This window comes from Rattus rattus, chromosome 6 (genome assembly GCF_011064425.1).
Source record: "Rattus rattus isolate New Zealand chromosome 6, Rrattus_CSIRO_v1, whole genome shotgun sequence".
NCBI classification, from domain to species: domain Eukaryota; kingdom Metazoa; phylum Chordata; class Mammalia; order Rodentia; family Muridae; genus Rattus; species Rattus rattus.
In genome coordinates, this window is record NC_046159.1 from 97999311 (window position 1) to 98017722 (window position 18412).

At 38.8% G+C, this 18412-nt stretch overlaps 1 protein-coding gene across 1 annotated transcript; it reads right to left on the minus strand.

The window, feature by feature from the left end:
• Positions 1-217: 217 nt before the first annotated feature.
• Positions 218-1177, minus strand: Tas2r40 (taste 2 receptor member 40). Its single transcript, XM_032905349.1, has one exon. It carries the CDS (start codon positions 1175-1177, stop codon positions 218-220), a length of 960 nt encoding a protein of 319 aa, XP_032761240.1.
• Positions 1178-18412: the final 17235 nt, after the last annotated feature.

Genomic DNA, 18412 nt, shown 5'->3' on the forward strand with positions numbered 1-18412 from the left:
TAAAGGGACTTTTTTTTTGAGTCGATCTTCAAATTCCTTTCTTACTTCTGCTTAGATTTTCAAATTAATTCAACTTCCCATTCATGTAAGAATCCAGTTATGGGAGGATGTTAGAGCAGGTTTTGTGTGTGGGAAAAGTGAGTGAAGAGCTCGGTGAGGAAAAGGCAAAACTGGTTGGGCTAGGTCTTATAATACTTCCAGGTTCCAGTCACTAGTTCTATCTTTTAAGGTAAAGTCGAACGTGGTGCTGAAACCGCCTCCAGGCTCTTCTCAGCCCTGGGTTTCTCAAGATCAGATGCACTGACTGTCCAGCTGGATAGGCGGTCAGGATAAAGCTGCACACACTATTCCAGGTACCATAGGCACCAAAGATATTTGACATGGAAATAAATAGAGCCAGGGCATTGACAATGTAGAGAATGAGAGAGTAGCTGGTCGATTTGATGGCTCCCAAGTGAGCCTCCATGCTGGAGTCCCTAGAGCCTGTGGTGCTGCTTTCCATGTTCAGGGTGTGCCTCTTGAGGGAGGTGATGAGCAGAATGGCTGCCATGATGAACATGAACAAAGGAATGAAGATCCCCATATAATATAAGAAAGCCAGGTTGAGTACATTGGTCTTAAAGAAGTACTTCATCGTTGTGGAGTTGGAGAAAGGGATGGGAACCGAAGTATTCATATACACATTGAAGATGTCTTTAGAGAAGAAGGAGCTTAAGCTGATGGAAAGCAACACTGACAGACTCATGAGCCGAGGCATCAACACTACGATTTTCTGCTTCATCATAAGAAACAGAGGGTGAGCAAAGTTCACAATTTTAAGACAGTAGAAGACATTGAGCCAGGCGGCAAACCAGAGGTTACAGTAGTTCAGAAACACAGAGATGGATTTGAATAGTTTATACATGGTATTATGGTTATAAATCATGGGGAAAAACAGTTGATAGGTAATCTCTACCATTATCCAGATCTGTAGCAAGAGCCTGGAGAAACTCAACATCAACATAAGGTGCTCACCAGTGGGGAGTCTTTTGCTCCTGACCAACTCAGTCCCATATATGACTGTGATGAAGCCATTGCCAATGATGCCGACGATACAATCTATGGTCGAGACCACGAAAGGGATTATGACTTCATACCTGTGAGTATAGTAGTCGGAATCTGTGGTTATTACTGCCATGCTGTCTGTCTCTGACTTAGGTTCCTCACTGAGAAGTGGTGTCTGCCCTGGAATACTCCCACAGTCAGCGTTACTGCAACACTTCCTTTCCTGGTTGAGAGTTATTTCCTATCTTTCTTTATTGGTTTGCCACATGACTACGAGTAAGAGGCTTGAAATGCAAATTATGAAAGGATTTGGTTATTGGCTCTGACTCCATTTTTCATAAACACCCATTTGTTTGGGAGCCTTCAGAAATGTATTGGACAGAATTTTCAAGAATGTCCAGCACAGTATCTTTGCATCTCATTATTTTAGTCCATATGAGAAGAATCCCAAGTTAGGACTCTCAGTGTCCCATGATTGGTTTTTTAAATGTACCTCACAAGATGGTGCTACTTACTATTATTTATAAAAACATACTGCCATCTCATGTTTCCTTTCTATTTTGCCTAGGTTAGCCTATCATTTTCTTGCCACTGTTAGCTAAATAGCAGGGATTATAGGCATACACCATTGTTCTCAGTCTTCTTTCTTACTGCCTTTATTTTGTAAGATTTAATTTTATAGTTACCATGTAAGCTAAAATAATTCATTGTAGCTCAGATGTGAACATCTTTCACTTATAACAAAGTTACTTCTGGAAAGGGCTAAAACTTGCACAAATGATGACACAGTTCTTCTCTGAGAGGGTGGCCTTTTCTTCCTCTAAGCATTGTGCAGATTAAAGAGCGTGGATGAGCCAGTATGTTCTGTGGACCAGCAGGCTTCATGATAAGGGTTCATGTACCTGGATTCCTGGTCCTCCTAGTAGCACCAACACCTCCCATGCTGCCAGAGATGTGTTTTGTTTTGTTTTGTTTTTGAGATTGCATGGTAACTTGGCTGAATCTAGTCAATGGTTTTGAGCTGCCTAATTTCATGTTAACTTGTAACTTGTAACAAGCTAGAATCATCAAGAGGCGAGAACCTTAACTGAGAAGATGCCTCTGTTAGATTGGGTTGTAGGTAAGCCTTAATAAGCAATTGATAGGAAAGGGCATGGCTTATTGTGGGTGGTGCCATCCCGGGGCTGCTAGACCTGGATTCTATAAGAAAGCAGGCCAAGCAAGACACAAGGAGTGAAACAATCAGAAGCACTGTTCCTTGGCCTCTACATCAACTTCTGCCCCCAGGTTCCTGTCCTGCTCGAGTTCCTGTTTTACTGCTTTTGAAGATGAATAGTTATGTGGAACTGAGAGTAAAATAAACCCTTTTCTCCCCAAGTGGCTTTGGTCATGGTGTTTCAACATAGCAATGGTGACCCTAACTAAGACAGGTTGCTTGTTTTAAACAGGGAATATACTTTTCAATTGAACAGTATATATCCTAGTATGCAATATCTTTTGACACTCAGATTTGATACCAGCTAAAATTTGCTTATGAGCTTGTCCTATTAGATGAAAAGGATGATAAATCATGAATTTTCACAACCACAAATTAATTTGATCTAAAATAAAGATGTTATAAATTGATTATGATATGGCTTAGTTGTATACCTGGGCACAGTGGAATTTGCCTATTATTTCAGCCCTGAAGATGCTGAGGCAAGAGGACAGAAAGCTTGAGAATTTTTCAAGTTCCATATAGCAAGACTGTGTGTCAAACAATCAAAATGAAAATTAAGCACAGTCAAATTATAATGTGTTATGTGATCATGTTTGTATAAAAATATTAGACAAAGATGAATATTATAAAATGACTAAAGTCATTCTACTGAGAAAAAGAAACCCTACTGGCAACATAAAGACTTACACAAGGCAACTCATAGCTTCTTCAGTCATCACAGGCAGGAACAGGAAATAGTATTTATTGACCAGTCTGAGATTTCATGTAAGAAGCTCACTGACTTCAGTAACTTCTCCCAGGAGAGAAGCATAGTGACTAGGAGTAACTCTACATATTATAGAGTACCAACCTTCCCTTTTTTGGGCTTATTTTGTTTCAGTTTATATATGTTAACAATAAATATGTACACATTTCATACACGTAGTTATTGATTTTAATTTTTGGTTCCATTTCTGTTGGATTTCGTTCATGCTTTTCTTCACCCAAGAGCAGAAAGACATGCAACCACAAAGACTTGAACAGGGGCAAGAGAGGGCAGCAGTCATGGTCTGGACATGGGTGCTCAGGCTGCAAGTCTAAGATTGCCAAATACAAGCTGGTCATAATTTTATAATTGTAGTGTTTTCAACTCATCTCATTTGTTTATTTTTAATAAGGAGAGCTAGAATGGAGGTAGAATGACTTCAATGTGACCTCTAAATTTCATGTGTTACAAATTTGTTCCCCAAATGCAACAGTGTTGAGAGGTGGGGTGTCTTAGGGTTTCCATTGCTGTGAAAAGACACCACGACTAAGGCAACTCTTATAAAACTTAATTGGGGCTGGCTTACAAGTTCAGTGGTGCAGTCCATTATTAACATGTCAGGAAGCATGTCAGTGTCCAGGCAGACATGACCCTGGAGGACCTGAGAGTTCTACATCTTGATCTGACTGTAGCCAGGAAAAACTGACTCCTCTGAACTCAGTGGAGTTTCAAAGTCAACCCCCACACTTCCTCCAACAAGGTAACACCTCCTAACAGGACCACTCCCTATGGGCCAAATATAATCAAACTACCATATGGGATTTGAAAATTTGTTCTTAGACAATGTCATAAATGTATACAATGTGTTTGATCATGCCGTTCTCTCCAACTCCTCCTAGATGCCTCCAACAGATTTCTGACCCAACTTTATGTCCTTCTATAATGATTCACAGAGTTCAACTAGTGCTCTGTAAAATTACATTCATGGCTGTAGGGTCATCTTATGGAATGGGGACAACCTATCAGGGGGCACACAACCAAAGAAGATGGACATTCCACTCCCCTGCAGCTATCTTCCATCAATGTTTCATCAGATGGGGGTGAGGCATTGTGAGTTCCCCTCTCATACATAGATGCTGGAATTTTGAGTGTTCTGGTCTTTGGTACATACCACAGCTGCTGTGACAATCTAAGCATCATGGTGCTAGCTTGACTAGAAGACACTGTTTCCCAACATGCCTCTCCAGCTGCTGACTCTTACAATCTTTCTAGTCCATCTTCCAAGATGATTCCTGAGCCTGTGTGTTACAGTCACCTCATGTAAGGCTGAACATATGACAGGGTCCTTTAAGAAGTGATTATGTCATAGGAGTTCTGCCTTCATGAGTACATTAACATTACCTCACCAGTGTGTTTTTCTTAGAAGTGAGCTCAGCCATTTCTTGCTCACTGTTTTTTTTCCACTTTCTTCCATGGAAGAATGCAGCAAGGTGGTTTTTGCCAGATGAAAAATACCTGGCCTTATAATTCCCAGATTCCAGAACTTTAAGAAATAAAATTTTAATTTTATTAAATTGCCCTATTTGTGGCATTCTATTATGATAGCACACAATAGACTAAGGTGGGAGAATCTGTACTTCAGAGAAGATCCTACAGAGAACCATGGCCATTAGTTGAGAAATTTTGTCAGGTTGGAAATATTTAGTTAGGGGACATATTTTTCTCTTCACCAACACATAGAGATAGAAAATGTCTCTTCAAGTTGGAGAGGAAAGAACAAAAGGAGGAGAAAAAGGAGGGAGGAGCTCTATCATAGAGACTTGTGTCCTGGTCCTCTCCTTAAGGTTTCATGGGAGCATCAAAGGCAGCCAGAGGTGCAAAACAGCATTTGAGTCCACCCCTTAGGAAGGCTGCTAAGCCCTCATAACATTCACAGAAAGAATTGGAAATCCAATGACGAAATTGGTGGGTCTCAAAGAGAGCAAGTGGTTATATCTGGGAGATTTAATAAATAGTACTGATAAAGGGTCAACCATTCAGTTAGTGTCAATGTAAAGCCATGGGTTAGACTTCAATCCTCTCTACCAGGCCGTGTGGGTGTAATACCTGAGGAGCGTAGATTTCATTTTAGAGAGAATGTGAAGGATAAATCTTGAGGAAATTCAGTGAGGACTTGCACAAGAGAGATTGTACAACCAAACAAACATTAAAATATATTTCCTTATGGGGTCATGTCAACTCACATAAGGGGAATTAATCTGACAGGAGGTAAGCCGAATGGTGCTGAATATTCCCTTTGTCATCCAATATATCCACAGTGATATATTGATCAGTTTTCATACTTTATAATTAAAATATTAACGGTTCCATTTACTTTCATATTTGTCTAAATTTTATCTTCCACCTCTCTATTACCTAGTGGTAGCTAAGACCCGGGCTGGCTGGATTGGCCAGGCATTCGGTGGGCTCTGAGACATCCATCTTTTCCTCTTCAAGTCCCAGCTGGTATGGGAGACAGGAGACGGTGTCTTTTTATTTCATTGGCTGCTCTTATCCTCTAGCTTTACTGGGATTGTTGCTTTCTTGGCCATCACCATCTGGCCATCTAACCCTTCTAAATATCAGGCCATGTGTTGACTGTCATGTGATAGCTTGTTTTTGAGTTCTTCCGGTATTTTTGGAGCAGACCTTGGTCTGCTGACTATAAATGAAATTTTTTATGTAAGTAAATTTACCTTAACTGGCATGTAGCTTTAGACATAGGCTGCTTTCTGTTGACCTAGCTTCCTCAGTCTTTCTATGTATTGTAATTGCCTGAACTTCCCAAAGGACTCATGAAAAACATCCTATGTCACCATCCTATCTTACTGGATTCTGAATATTTATTATGGAGAATAATTGAACACTGGTCTTTTAAGTATCCCTATTTTTATTTTCGTAGGAAACTGGGGATGATGGAGATATGTTAGGACTCATCCATTAAGGGGATCTACTCTTTATTTTATCATACGGCTGTAAGGTCAATTTTGAGATAACAGAAAGAATGGCACTCAGTACACTTTGTAACAAGAACTCAGTGAATTTTTGGAGAAGGCTAAGAAAGACGTATTCTTCTATCAGGTATAAGGAAATACAATCGAGTGGCTAAAATACAGGACATAATTATAAGTATGTTACAAAGTAAAGTTTTTGGTTTGTGGAGTCACATTCATAATGCAGTGTTAGAAAGAAGCATAATTCTTAGACATATATTGCTATAAAAAATAGAGAAAGAAAAGTGGATCCTAGAGGGACATATGTTCCACTTTGTCCATTAATGCGTATTTTTTTTTTAAAGATTTATTTATTTATTATATATAAGTACACTGTAGCTGTCTTCAGACACACCAGAAGAGGCATCGGATCTCTTTACAGATGGTTGTGAGCCACCATGTGGTTGCTGGGAATTGAACTCAGGACCTCTGGAAGAGCAGTCCAGTGCTCTTAACCACTGAGCCATCTCTCAGCCCCCCATTAATGCGTATTTTTATGTGCATATTTGGTAAGGAGTGTAATAAAAGAAAATAGTCTGGAAGCCATTTTGAAACAAGCTACCACAGAAACAAAGACAAAAGACATAAAAAAAACAAAACAAACAAACAAAAAAAACCCAGTTCAATCCAAATCTAGTGAGGGAATAAGACAACTGAAATGTGGACAGATTTTATCTTTGTTGTTAATAACTAAGCACTTATATATCTAAGTGAAATATCTCCCTGGAGCATGAAATTTACCAAGCTAGCAAGTCGTAGAAATGTCTGGTGAATGCAGTGGAAATTGTGTGTTTTTGTTTTTGTTTTTTTTGTTTTTTGGTTCTTTTTTTTTTTTTCGGAGCTGGGGACCGAACCCAGGGCCTTGCGCTTCCTAGGCAAGCGCTCTACCACTGAGCTAAATCCCCAACCCCGAAATTGTGTGTTTTATAAAGTGATCAAAACCACTGTTGTTAACATGCTGAATGACATTGCCGAAGTCAGTATTTAAATATGGCTAAGAAATTGAAAAATAAATCATGTAAAAAGTTTGCTTTATCATATTATTCACAAGCATATTTAAAATATGTTAATATAATAAACCAGCTTTATTTCTTCCCCATGGGTTGCAAATTTTTATAACTAGAGATATTTTGGATAGTGTGCTCATGACAGACGTGACATTGGGAAGGACTTCAGACATTAGCTTTTGTGAAACATGGAAACTTTTGAACCGTTGAATATAAATTCATGTGCCTTTTATGATCCCATTTCTGGGCTGTATGGAGTTAATACTGGACTTGCGAAGAAGCTCGAGTTTTACGTGGCAAGTTATGTAAGGACACAGGCTTTGCATACGCTCATTTGCATTATTCAGCAGGCATTGCTTTTTTGCTACAAGTTAAAAATGGAAGATGCCACAGACATTGCTCACCACGGTCTCCTGTCCAAGCTGAAGACACAGAGAGTTGGCAGTCAGATACATAGTACATGGTCCAGTCAGTTCACATTAGGCAGGAGGCTCTGTCACAGCAGAACAAAGGGAGTATTGTTGGCTGAAAGAAGTGACCTTACATCATCTGAGGGGGAAAATGTGTTTATGCTTAGCAGTAAAGATTTTTATCATACAATTGGTTTTTTGAGAGGGCAAACCCCATGAATGTTTCCCTGAAAGTCAACCACAGTGGTTATAAGATGCTATGTGGAGATGCATCTGGCATTTCGTTTCTTAGTCCTTCTCTGTGTGTGAGTTCTTAGGAATGTTATTGAGGGCACGATGAAACCTGTGATGTTCTGAAAATAACTTCTCCAAAAGGCTTATTGAGTTCAGATTTGTGGAGACGCTCTCCCGTGGTCCAGCAAGCCAAGTTATACCTGTACAGTGAAGGCTGATCCCTGGTGTGATAGATGATGAAAAGATTCACTCTGGAAAGTTGTGGTGGCTAACGCTGATCGTCCAATTGTCAAGATCTAGAATTTTTTGAAAGCAGACCTCTAGGCATGTTTGTAAGGGAGTTTCTAGATTGGATTAATTGAGGTGGGAAGGAAGACCCACATTAACTGCAGGAAGCTCTATTCCCTGCGTGGAGGCTCTAGAATGAACAAAGAAGAGAAAGACAGATGAGTACCAGCATTTGCTCTGTCTACGTTTGACTGTGTGCCCATTGTGACCAGCCTCCCTGTGTCCCTACTGCCTTTCCTTTCTTGCTTTCATGGACTGTATTTCCCTCATATTAAGGCTAAAATAAAGTTTACCTTTATAAATTTGGTCTTCTCAGGTAGTTTTTCACAGTGGAGAGAGGATGTGCCTAGTCCTACGGTGACTTGATGTGTCATAGTGGGTTGGTACCTCCCCCTTCTCAGAGATGGAGGGAGGGAGGGTGGAGGGGTCATGTGAAGGGATACTGGGAGGAGCTGGGGTGCTGTGATCGGGATGTAAAAATTAATTAAAATAAATTAATTAATGGAGAAATGTTTCTTTTTAAATATGTTTTAAATTATGCATTTGAAACTTTCATACATGTTTACGTACAGCCTATCTTGGTTGTATATAATTCGTATTCTCCAACTCCTTTAGGCCCAACTAGCACTTTTTCTTTCCAATTTCAGGTTTGTTCCTTTATTTTCCTTTGAGTCTGGTTAGTGCTGACAATACGTGCACAGGTGTGGGGGCGGCCACTGGAGCATGGACAATAATCAATGGCCGTTATCTAAAAGCAAAAGTAATGCCCCCACCCAGAAGCCATCATTTGTTAACAACTCCTGAACTAGGAGCGAGGCCAGGTAGCATCTCTAAATTTATGCTTTAAATTAAAGCTCAATAATTAGCTTTGTGAATAGTTTTTTTTTTTCATTGTTAAACTACCAAGACCTAGATATTGGCCTTGGTGAATAGTTTGTAACCAAGACTGAATTCTGTGTTTATCTTGCAATGTGACACATTTAACATAGTTTTGGCACCAGTGGAAATTAAAAAAAAAATCAGATTCCAAAACAAAAGGTAATTAACTGTGAGAGAAATGTTAAAAATAATATATTCTTACTTTTAGCTTTCTGTAAGTACTGAAATTATGGTTGTCATTGTATATACACATCTGTACAGACTTTGGTAGGCTGAAGTGGTTATTTTCCAGGTAGCTAGTTTGAATTTTCCTACATCACCTATAGATCTTCATGTCGTTGTTTTCTGCAGACTCAGACGTCTTAAGTGACCTTGTTAATGCAAATCTGGCACCTTCAAGGAGTTATGTAATACTTAGCACTTTTCACCACGAGATGGAGCTGATGAATGAAGCACAGAAAGGGGAGTGTAAGTGGAGCAATTCCTTAGTTCATCCACTGGTGAGCAACCAAGGTCTTTCGAAGTGAGAGCCTCTTGAGGGAAACCTTTTCTATTTTAGGCAGTTGGCTAAGAGTCTTACCAATCCACATTTTAGGGAGAGTTCTTAATTTTTGTTATTATGGTCAGGATTATATCTTTTCATCAAGTACTATCTTTATTATTATTGTTTGATTGGTTATGTTATTCATTTACATTTCAAATGTCCTCCTTCCTGGTTTCCCCTCTGCAAACCTCCATCCCATCCCTCCTCCCTTTTGCCTCTATGAGGGTCCTTCCCTACCTAGCCACCCATTCCCACCTCACAGCTCTAGCATCCCCTTACACTGGGGTATCAAGCCTCCACAGGACCGAGGGTCTCTCATTGATGCCAGATACGGCAATACTCTGTTACATATGTGTGCTCTTTGATTGGTGCTTTAGTCCCTGAGAGCTTTGGGTGGTCCAGTTAGTTGTTATTGTTCTTTTTATGGGTTTTCAATCCTCTTCAGCTTCTTCAGTTTTTCCTTTACCTCTTTCATTGGGGTCCCTGGGCTTAGTCTGATAGCTGGCTATGAATATCTGCATCTGTATTAGTCAGGTGCTGGCAGAGCCTCTCAGGGCACGGCTATCCTAGGCTTCTGTCAGCAATCACTTCTTGGCTTCAGCAATAGTGTCAGGGTTTGGTGTTTGCAAGTGGGATGGATCCCTAGGTGGGGCAGTATGTGGGTGGCCTTTCCTTCAATCTGTTTCATTTACTGGTCTCTGCATTTTCTTTGGATAGGAACAATTCTGGGTTACAATTTTTGAGATGGGTGGGTGGCCCCATTCCTCCACTGGGGGTCACCCCTATCTACTGGAGGTGGTCTCTACAGGTTCTCTCTCCCCTTTGTTGGATATTTTGGCTAATGTCATCCCCATTGGGTCCTGGGAACCTCTTGTTTCCCTGGCATCTGGGGTTTTCTAATGGCTACCCCCAGTTCCCCACCCTTCACTGCTACATATTTCTATTCTATTTCATGACCCTCTGGACTTCTTTCCTGTTTCTTCTCATACCTTATTCTGACCCCCCTTTTTCCCGTTCCTCTCTTCCACCCAAGTCCTTTCCTCCCTCTATCTCCCATTATTATTTTTCCCCCTTCTAAGTAGGACTGAAGCATCCACACTTTGTTCTTCCTTCTTCTTAAGCTCCATATGGTCTGTAAGTTTTATTGTGGGGATTCTGAGCTTTTGGGCTAATATCCACTTATCAGTGAGTGCATATCATGTGTGTTCTTTTGTGTCTGGGTTACCTCACTCAAGATAATATCTTCTAGTCCATACATTTGCCTGAGAATTTCATGAAGTCATTGTTTTTAAAAGTTGAGTAGTACTCCATTATGTAAATGTACCACGTTTTCTGCATCTATTCTTTCGTTGAGGGACATCTGCGTTGTTTCAAGCTTCTGACTACTATAAATAAGGTTGTTACAAATATAGTGGAGCATGTGTTCTTGTTGTATGTTGGAGCATCTTTTGGGTATATGCCCAGTCGTGGTATAGCTGGGTCTTCAGGTGGAACTATTTCCAATTTTCTGAAGAACTGCCAACTTGATTTCCAGAATGATTGTACCAGCCTGTAATGGAGGAATATTCCTCTTTCTTCTCATCCTCACCAGCAGCTGCTGTCACATCAGTTTTTGATCTTAGTGGAATCTCAGGGCCATTTTGATTTGCATTTCCCTGATGACTAAGGATGTTGAACATATCTTTAGGTGTTTCTTGGCTATTCAAGATTCCTCAGTTGAGAATTCTCTGTTTAGCTCTGTACCCTATTTATAATAGGGTTATTTGTTTCTCTGGAGTCTAACTTCTTGAGTTCTTTTATATATTGGATATTAGTCCTCTATTGGATACATGATTGGTAAAGTTTTTTTTCCAATCTGTAGGTTGCCATTTTGTCCTATTGACAGTGTCCTTTGCCTTTTCAATTTTATGAGATTCCATTTGTCAATTGCTGATCTTACAGCCTGAGTCATCCTAATACTTTTCAGACCTTCAAAGTATTATCTTTTTAAGCAGAATAGTTATATTTATTTATTTATTTATTTATTTATTTATTTCTTTTATTTATTTATTTATTTTTGAGCTACATTTGCCTTTTTCAAGATTTTAACCACTGAGCCATTCCATTTTTTTTTTTTATTAACAATTCCTGATGGTTTCCTTCCAATTTTCTGAAGAACATCCCCTAATCCTTCCTCCCTTCCCTTCTTTCACCAACTTGGGTGTTCCCCTCCCCATCCTCCCCCATTTCCCTCCCTCCCCCAACAATCTTTCACTGGGGGTTCAGACCTCAGTTGGGACCCCTAGGGCTTCCCCTTCCAAACTATTATTCATTTACCTATGATACATGGGTCAGAGTCTTTCAGTCCCTAAGTCTTTAGGTAGTGGCTTATTTATTTATTTTTGAAAAATGATAAAGTCTCTTAGTTTTTAAATAAAACACTTTCAAGTAACTACAGAGTTCATTTCTAAAGAAAATAGAAATCAGAATACTAGAATAATGGTCTGTGAACAGGTATAGCCCTAGAGCTTTCTGTATTGGGTGAATAAACTAAGAAATGAATCAGCTAAGTTCATAAACCTATTAAGGCAATTCTTGGAATGTCAAGGAATGAGTTTTGGCTGGAGTTTTCATATTCGTATTTGGTTTCTATTCAAATTCTCTGCTGCTTCTCTACCAATGGGTAGTTACTTGTCTTATTAGGTTCCTTTTATTTATCCAGGAAGTAGTTGCATAATTCATTTAGGTAGTTATCAATACTCAGGTAGAGTTGTACACAATGACTATTATTTTTACATAAAGCTCAAGCTGCCTTCCTATCACAAATATGCAGTGAATACCCATTATTTTGTTGGAAATAAATAGTAAATAAGATGTAACTATCTTCCAAAAAAGAACCACTTACTTCTTGCAGACATGGAGACATGGTGGGAGAAAGAGGAGCTAAGAAAAAGACATGATAGGTAAACAAATGATATAATTTTCAGTTGGCAACTCATGTCAATCTAAGTATTGATTTTTTACAAGTGTGTAACAGCTATGCAATGGGAGAAAGAATAGTGTTATTAATGTTGTTGGAAAAATCAAATATCCATGTCAGGTCTTCTTTTTCATGAAAAAAATAATAGAAACAGATTGAAGACTTAGATATAAGAAAATATAGGTATATATCTTGGAGATGAGACCTAAAACACAAATAATCAAAGAAAAATAATTTAAATTTTATTTAAAAATTATTTTTATGTTCCAAATGGTGTGAAATGAAAGGATAGTTCACAAAATGGAAGAAAATATTTGCAAACCATATATTATCTTTATGTATTAGCCTACTATATATAGTATGCTAAAGCTCATACTAATGAGTAATAAGAAAAATTCAATTAAAAATGAACAAAGAATTTGGATCTTTTTCCAAAAAGATAGAGAAATAGTAGAAAAATCATGTGGAAATATCTCACTAGCCACTGGGAAATGTACATTAAAACGCACACACAGAAGGAGCTATTACCCGACACTGCTATTACCTCACACCTATTAGGGTATTAAATGAAAAGGTGATGCCAAGTGTTAATGGCCATGTTTAGAAAAGGAAATTGTTGTCCACTGCTGGGGAAAGTGAGTGATAGGGCCACTTTGTCAAAGAACATAGTAGTTTCTGAAAAAAAAAATGAAGAAAAATAGGGGGAAGCAGATATAGCTTCCTTTCTCTAAATGGTTTCTGGTGATGACATTATTTAAAAATCTTATAGTAGTGAAGAAAAGTTTTGACAAGAAGGAAACATTTGTTATTTACTCAAGTAAAGATTGGATAAAGCACATTAGTCCTGATCTACCTCCTCCTTTCTTGCCTTCTGAGCATGCCCTTCCTCTGGTATATGTACTGGAGTGTATCCTTCCTACTCCATTTTTGCATATTTCTATGAAAGATGCATTGAATGGAAATTTTGTGTCTTGATGTTTTCCTGAAAGTCAACTGGAAAATCTCCACTCTCCAACAGGGAAAGTATGCAACAGTTTGCTAATTATGGATCTTGAACTTGTACTAAGCTCTCTGAGTGGGAGTCAATGATCATTGGTAGACATGTAACTAAAGAAATGATGCTACAGCTGTCACTCACCTCCAAACCAAGACTCCTCAAGGTGATTTTGTGGTAAGAGAAGAGTAACATGCTATCCGGTGGGTCTCTACAAGGCTTTTCCACATGTCCTTAGTTTTGGTTAACCCATCCACTACTTCCTCCTCCCCCATCCCATTGCCCTCATCTCCGGTTGATATCTTAATACTCAGTATTCATCTCTCTTTCTTCTTTTATTACATATGCTCTACTGTCCTTCTACTAATTACTTTTAAGTTGAACCACACGTTAGACTTCCACACGTTAGACTTCAATAGGAGTTTTTATGCACCATTCCTTTAAGCAGAGCCCTTAAGTTTTGAGTGCCAGTAACCACTACTCCTCTATATCTGGCCAAATTCTTCAGCATTTTTGCTATTTGTTGTGACTAATTAAACAAAGTAATGGATTTTATTACAGAAGCTACATACGAACATGCTATCTCACTATATTCTAATTTCTCTCCCTTTCCCAATTGTCTTCCCTGTGCTGTTTTTGTTGGTTCCTTTCCTTCTGTCAAATGGTTACTCTTTCCTGCCTTCATATCATATGTATTACCCTCCCTCCTCTTAAGACATCTTCCTTTTTTCTCATAACATTATTTCTGATTTTGTGGCCTTCACATAGAGAAACACATACATATATATGCACATACATAACATAGCATAGTTTCATTTTAAACGTAGTTTTTGAAAACTTTACAGACATAGCCAATGTATCTTGACCATATTCATCCTTGGCTCCTTGATCCGACTGCCCACCCCTCCCGACGAATCTGCCTCCCAACTTCATGTCATCTTGTCTTTTTGTAAGTAACCCACTGAGTCCAATTAGTGCTTCCGTATACATATGAGTATGAGGCTCCCCACGGACAATAAATCAGTAATCACACCCCTGAAGAAAAGTAACATACTATCTCTCTCTCAACTGCCATCAACTGCCAATACAATTCAGGTAGGGACAGTAGACATCAGGACCCTTCTCTATATTCTATCCGTGATAGACTTTCCTATTTCCCTCTCATATTTTCCCCCAACTCCCTCTGAAAGCCTTTGCCTTCTTATCCAGTCTCCCTCTTACACTCATATCTTTAAATAATGATTAATCCTATAGGAATTCCATACAATGTATTTCGATCACATTCACTTTCAACTCTTCCCCTTAATTCCTCCCAGATCTACCTACGACCTCTTTGCTTTCTCAACTTTATGTCTTCTTTTCATTTTTTATTTATTATATAAGTATGCTATAGCTGTCTTCAGACACACCAGAAGAGGGGATCGGATCCCATACAGATGGGTGTGAGCCACCATGTGGTTGCTGGGAATTGAACTCAGGACCTCTGGAAGAGCAGTCAATGCTCTTAACCACTAAGCTATCTCTCCAGCCCCCTTCTTTTCATTTTTTAAACATTTAATAACCAATTCCCTCCCATTTTTGCTTTCAATATACTTCTGGTGGAGCCATCTAGTGGAGCATGGTAGACCTACCTGGAGCCACACTTTTACAACTCCCCCTTTTCCAGAAATTGTCAGCTTTCTGTAACTCCTCAGTTAGGAGTGAGGGCTTGTGAGTTCCTTCCTACTCCATACTGGAATGTTGACTGCCTTGATCTTGTGATGACTTTGGGCAAATAGCCACAGTTAATGTGAGTTTATGAGTGCAGTTTTCCTGTCACATGTAGATGACACTGTTTTGTTCTGATCCTCTTGAACTCTGGTTCTTGTAATCTTCCTGCGCTCTCTTCCATGATGGTCCCTGAGCCATGGTGTGTGTGTGTGTGTGTGTGTGTTGGGTGTGTTGGAGTTGTTGATACAGATACAAATGATTTGTGGCTGAGTACTCCACAGTTGCTTATTCTCTGTAGTTTTTCTATTTGTCAATCTTTTCATTAGCCATTACCCACTGTAGAAGAACCTTCTTTAACAAAGGTGGAGAACAGTACAAATCTATGAGTATAAACATATTTAGAAGGCAGTTTGACACATGGTATCACATATGTAAGAAAATGCAGTGTTACATGGACAGACTCATGGCTCCAGGTGCATATGTAGCAGAGGATGGCCTTGTTAGGCACCAATGGGAGGAGAAGCCCTTGATTCTGCCAAGGCTGGACACCTCCCCCCTCAGTATAAGGGAATGGTAGGGTGGGGAGGTAGGAAGGGGTGGTGGTTGTGGAGGGGGAACACCCTTATAGTAGAAGGGGAGGGGGATGGGATAGGGGACTTATGAACGGAATACTGGGAAAGGGAATAACACTTGAAATGTAAATAAAAATATCCAATAAAAAACAAAAAAGAAAATGCAGCATTTATCCTTTCTACTCTGATTTATTATTCTTTAAATGATTTATAATTCCATCTATTTTTCTATATATGCCATGATTTCTTTTCCTTTACACCTGAAAAAATTTTCCTACTGTACATGTACCATATTTTCTATATCTACCCCACCTGTTGATAGACATCTAGGCTGTGTCCTTTCCCTACTTATAGTGAATAGTGAAACAATAAACATGGATGTTTAAGAATTTCTTTCATATGTTGACGTCAAAGTCCTTTGGATATATGCTGAGGGGTAGTATACCTGAATAAGATGTCAAGAGCCTGTCTTTAGGTTCTTGAGAAATCTCTGTACTAATTTCCATAGTGACTGGAGAGTTTGTGTTCCCATCAACAATTTATGTTTCCTCACAAACCTACCAGCATTTGTTATCATGTTTTTCTTGTTGATAGGCATTCTGACTGGTGTTGGCATGACTGGCAAAGCAGTACTACATTGCTTATAAGGATGTTGAGCACCTTCCAAAATATTGATTTATTGATTGGCCCTTTCTACTTCTTTCTCTGAGAATTGTCTGTTCATTTTACCAGCTCCTTCATGGACTGCATGATTGTTGTTTTGTTTCCACAGTTATTTCCATATTCTGGATACTAACCTTCTTTTGATGTATAGTTGGCAAAGATTTCTGCCGTTCTGTAGGCTGTCTGTTCACTCTGATGGCTGTTTCCTTTGCTGTGTAGGAGCCTTTTAATTTCACTTGTCAATTTTCAGGATTCTTTTTTGAGCTATTGGATTTTCTTTCCAGTAAGGCATCACTTATACCTAACCTAGATCTTGAGATGTTTTTCTCTGTCTTTTTCCTTGGGAAGTTTAAAAGCTCTATATCATCCATTAAGATAATTTTAAATTAAGTTTTGTTCATGAGGAGAGATATAGGTCTATATTATTTTTGTTCTGGGATTGAAATAAAAAATGTCCTTTCATATTTTTCTCTGACTTTTTGCAATACTGATGAGCATTCTGTTATTTTTTATGTTTGCATTTGTAGATGAATTGGCATTTTTCTCTTTACACCACACAGTCTTATTTGCTTTATATCTTTTTAAACTTTATTATTTGATAATTTCAAATAATATGTGTATACGATCTTCCACCCTTTTATATTTCTTCCTACCCCTATCACTTTTTTCTTTCTACCTGTCCAAGAGTCATAGTTTTGGGTTTGTTTTGTGACCTTCTATTTGTGTGAGTAATGGAATATCACCATCCATTGGATCCAGGTAGATCATTGTGATCCTGGTAGATCACTGTGATGGATATTCTTGCTTGTCAACTTGACTACAGTTGGAATCAACTAAAACTCAAGCAGTTGAGTACGCCTGTGAGGGATTTTTCCTAATGAAATCATTCACAGTAAGAAGAGTCACCTTTAATACAGGTCTTTTGAAGTGTGAATATCCACTGATAATCTGGGCCACGTTTCCTGCAGGCAGCCAATATAAAGGACAAGGAGGAAGGAAGCACGTTCTTACTGCCTGCTTGCCAGTGCTTTAGCTGGCAAGTTCGTTAGTTTATTTGTATTAGAATCTACTTCTTTGGTCTTTTAGCATATTTTAAAGACCATCTGAGATATCCAGTCTCATGACTGGACTCTTGAACTTTCTTGTGGTAGACAGCCATTGGTAGACTAGTTGTACTAGCTTGGTCCAGCCTGTAAGCCATACCAATGAATTCTCTCTCTCTCTCTCTCTCTCTCTCTCTCTCTCTCTCTCTCTCTCTCTCTCTCTCTCCCTCTCTCTCTCATATCAGTTTTGTCCACTAGAAAAAGTTGACTAATACAGTCACCATGCTTGTCTGTACCATATCCTAGAGAAGTTTTGACAAGTTCTTCTCTGTTCATGTGTATTTGGGGTTCTAAACCTATGTTATGTTTGGAGGTCTTTTCTTTCCCCAGAGTTAGAATACTCTCTGGTGTAATTTCATTGAAGAAGTTTCCTTTTCCACTATCATTTGTCTTAGTTGCATGTTCTGGCCTTTGTATCCCAATGTTTAACCAACCTTCCCTTCATCCCTATGTTCTCCCTTCTGCTCTAGAAAGTCTATTTGTGAGTGTTTTCACTCTGTTTTCCTGAACTGTTGAGTTTTTTATTTTCAGCATTTTTATTTTTCAAAATCTTAACTTCCTTAGAGATGTCCTCCTTCTATGCTACTGACAATTTCATGCTTATTGATGGTTTTCTCATCCATTTTGATGAGATTTTCCTCTATATTTCCAATTGTGGGTCCTAAATTGAATTTAGTTTGTAATAGGCCCCCAGACCTTAGCTCAACTAATACTATCTTGGAGGCACTATTCTGACCTTCAAACCTAGTACATAGGACCCAGTACTTGTCAAAATGGGAACAAAGACCTAATCCATCAAAGACAATCCATAGTTTGAGGAAAGTCCCTAAATGTACTGATCTTTCTTTTTTGCCTCTAGTTTGGATTCTTGCTAACGAAAGTATGACAACAAGGATGTGTTATTTTGTACAAAAAAGACAAAGGGATATAAGGCTTGGCACTGCATTATTTGGGCAACTGCTGCCCCTGACTAGCCTCTGACTAGCAATAAAATTTTTCGTTTCGACTT

Bases quoted from the DNA above. Each gene is read 5' to 3' on its own strand.
- Tas2r40 (XM_032905349.1), bottom strand. From the start codon at position 1,177: ATGGCAGTAATAACCACAGATTCCGACTACTATACTCACAGGTATGAA.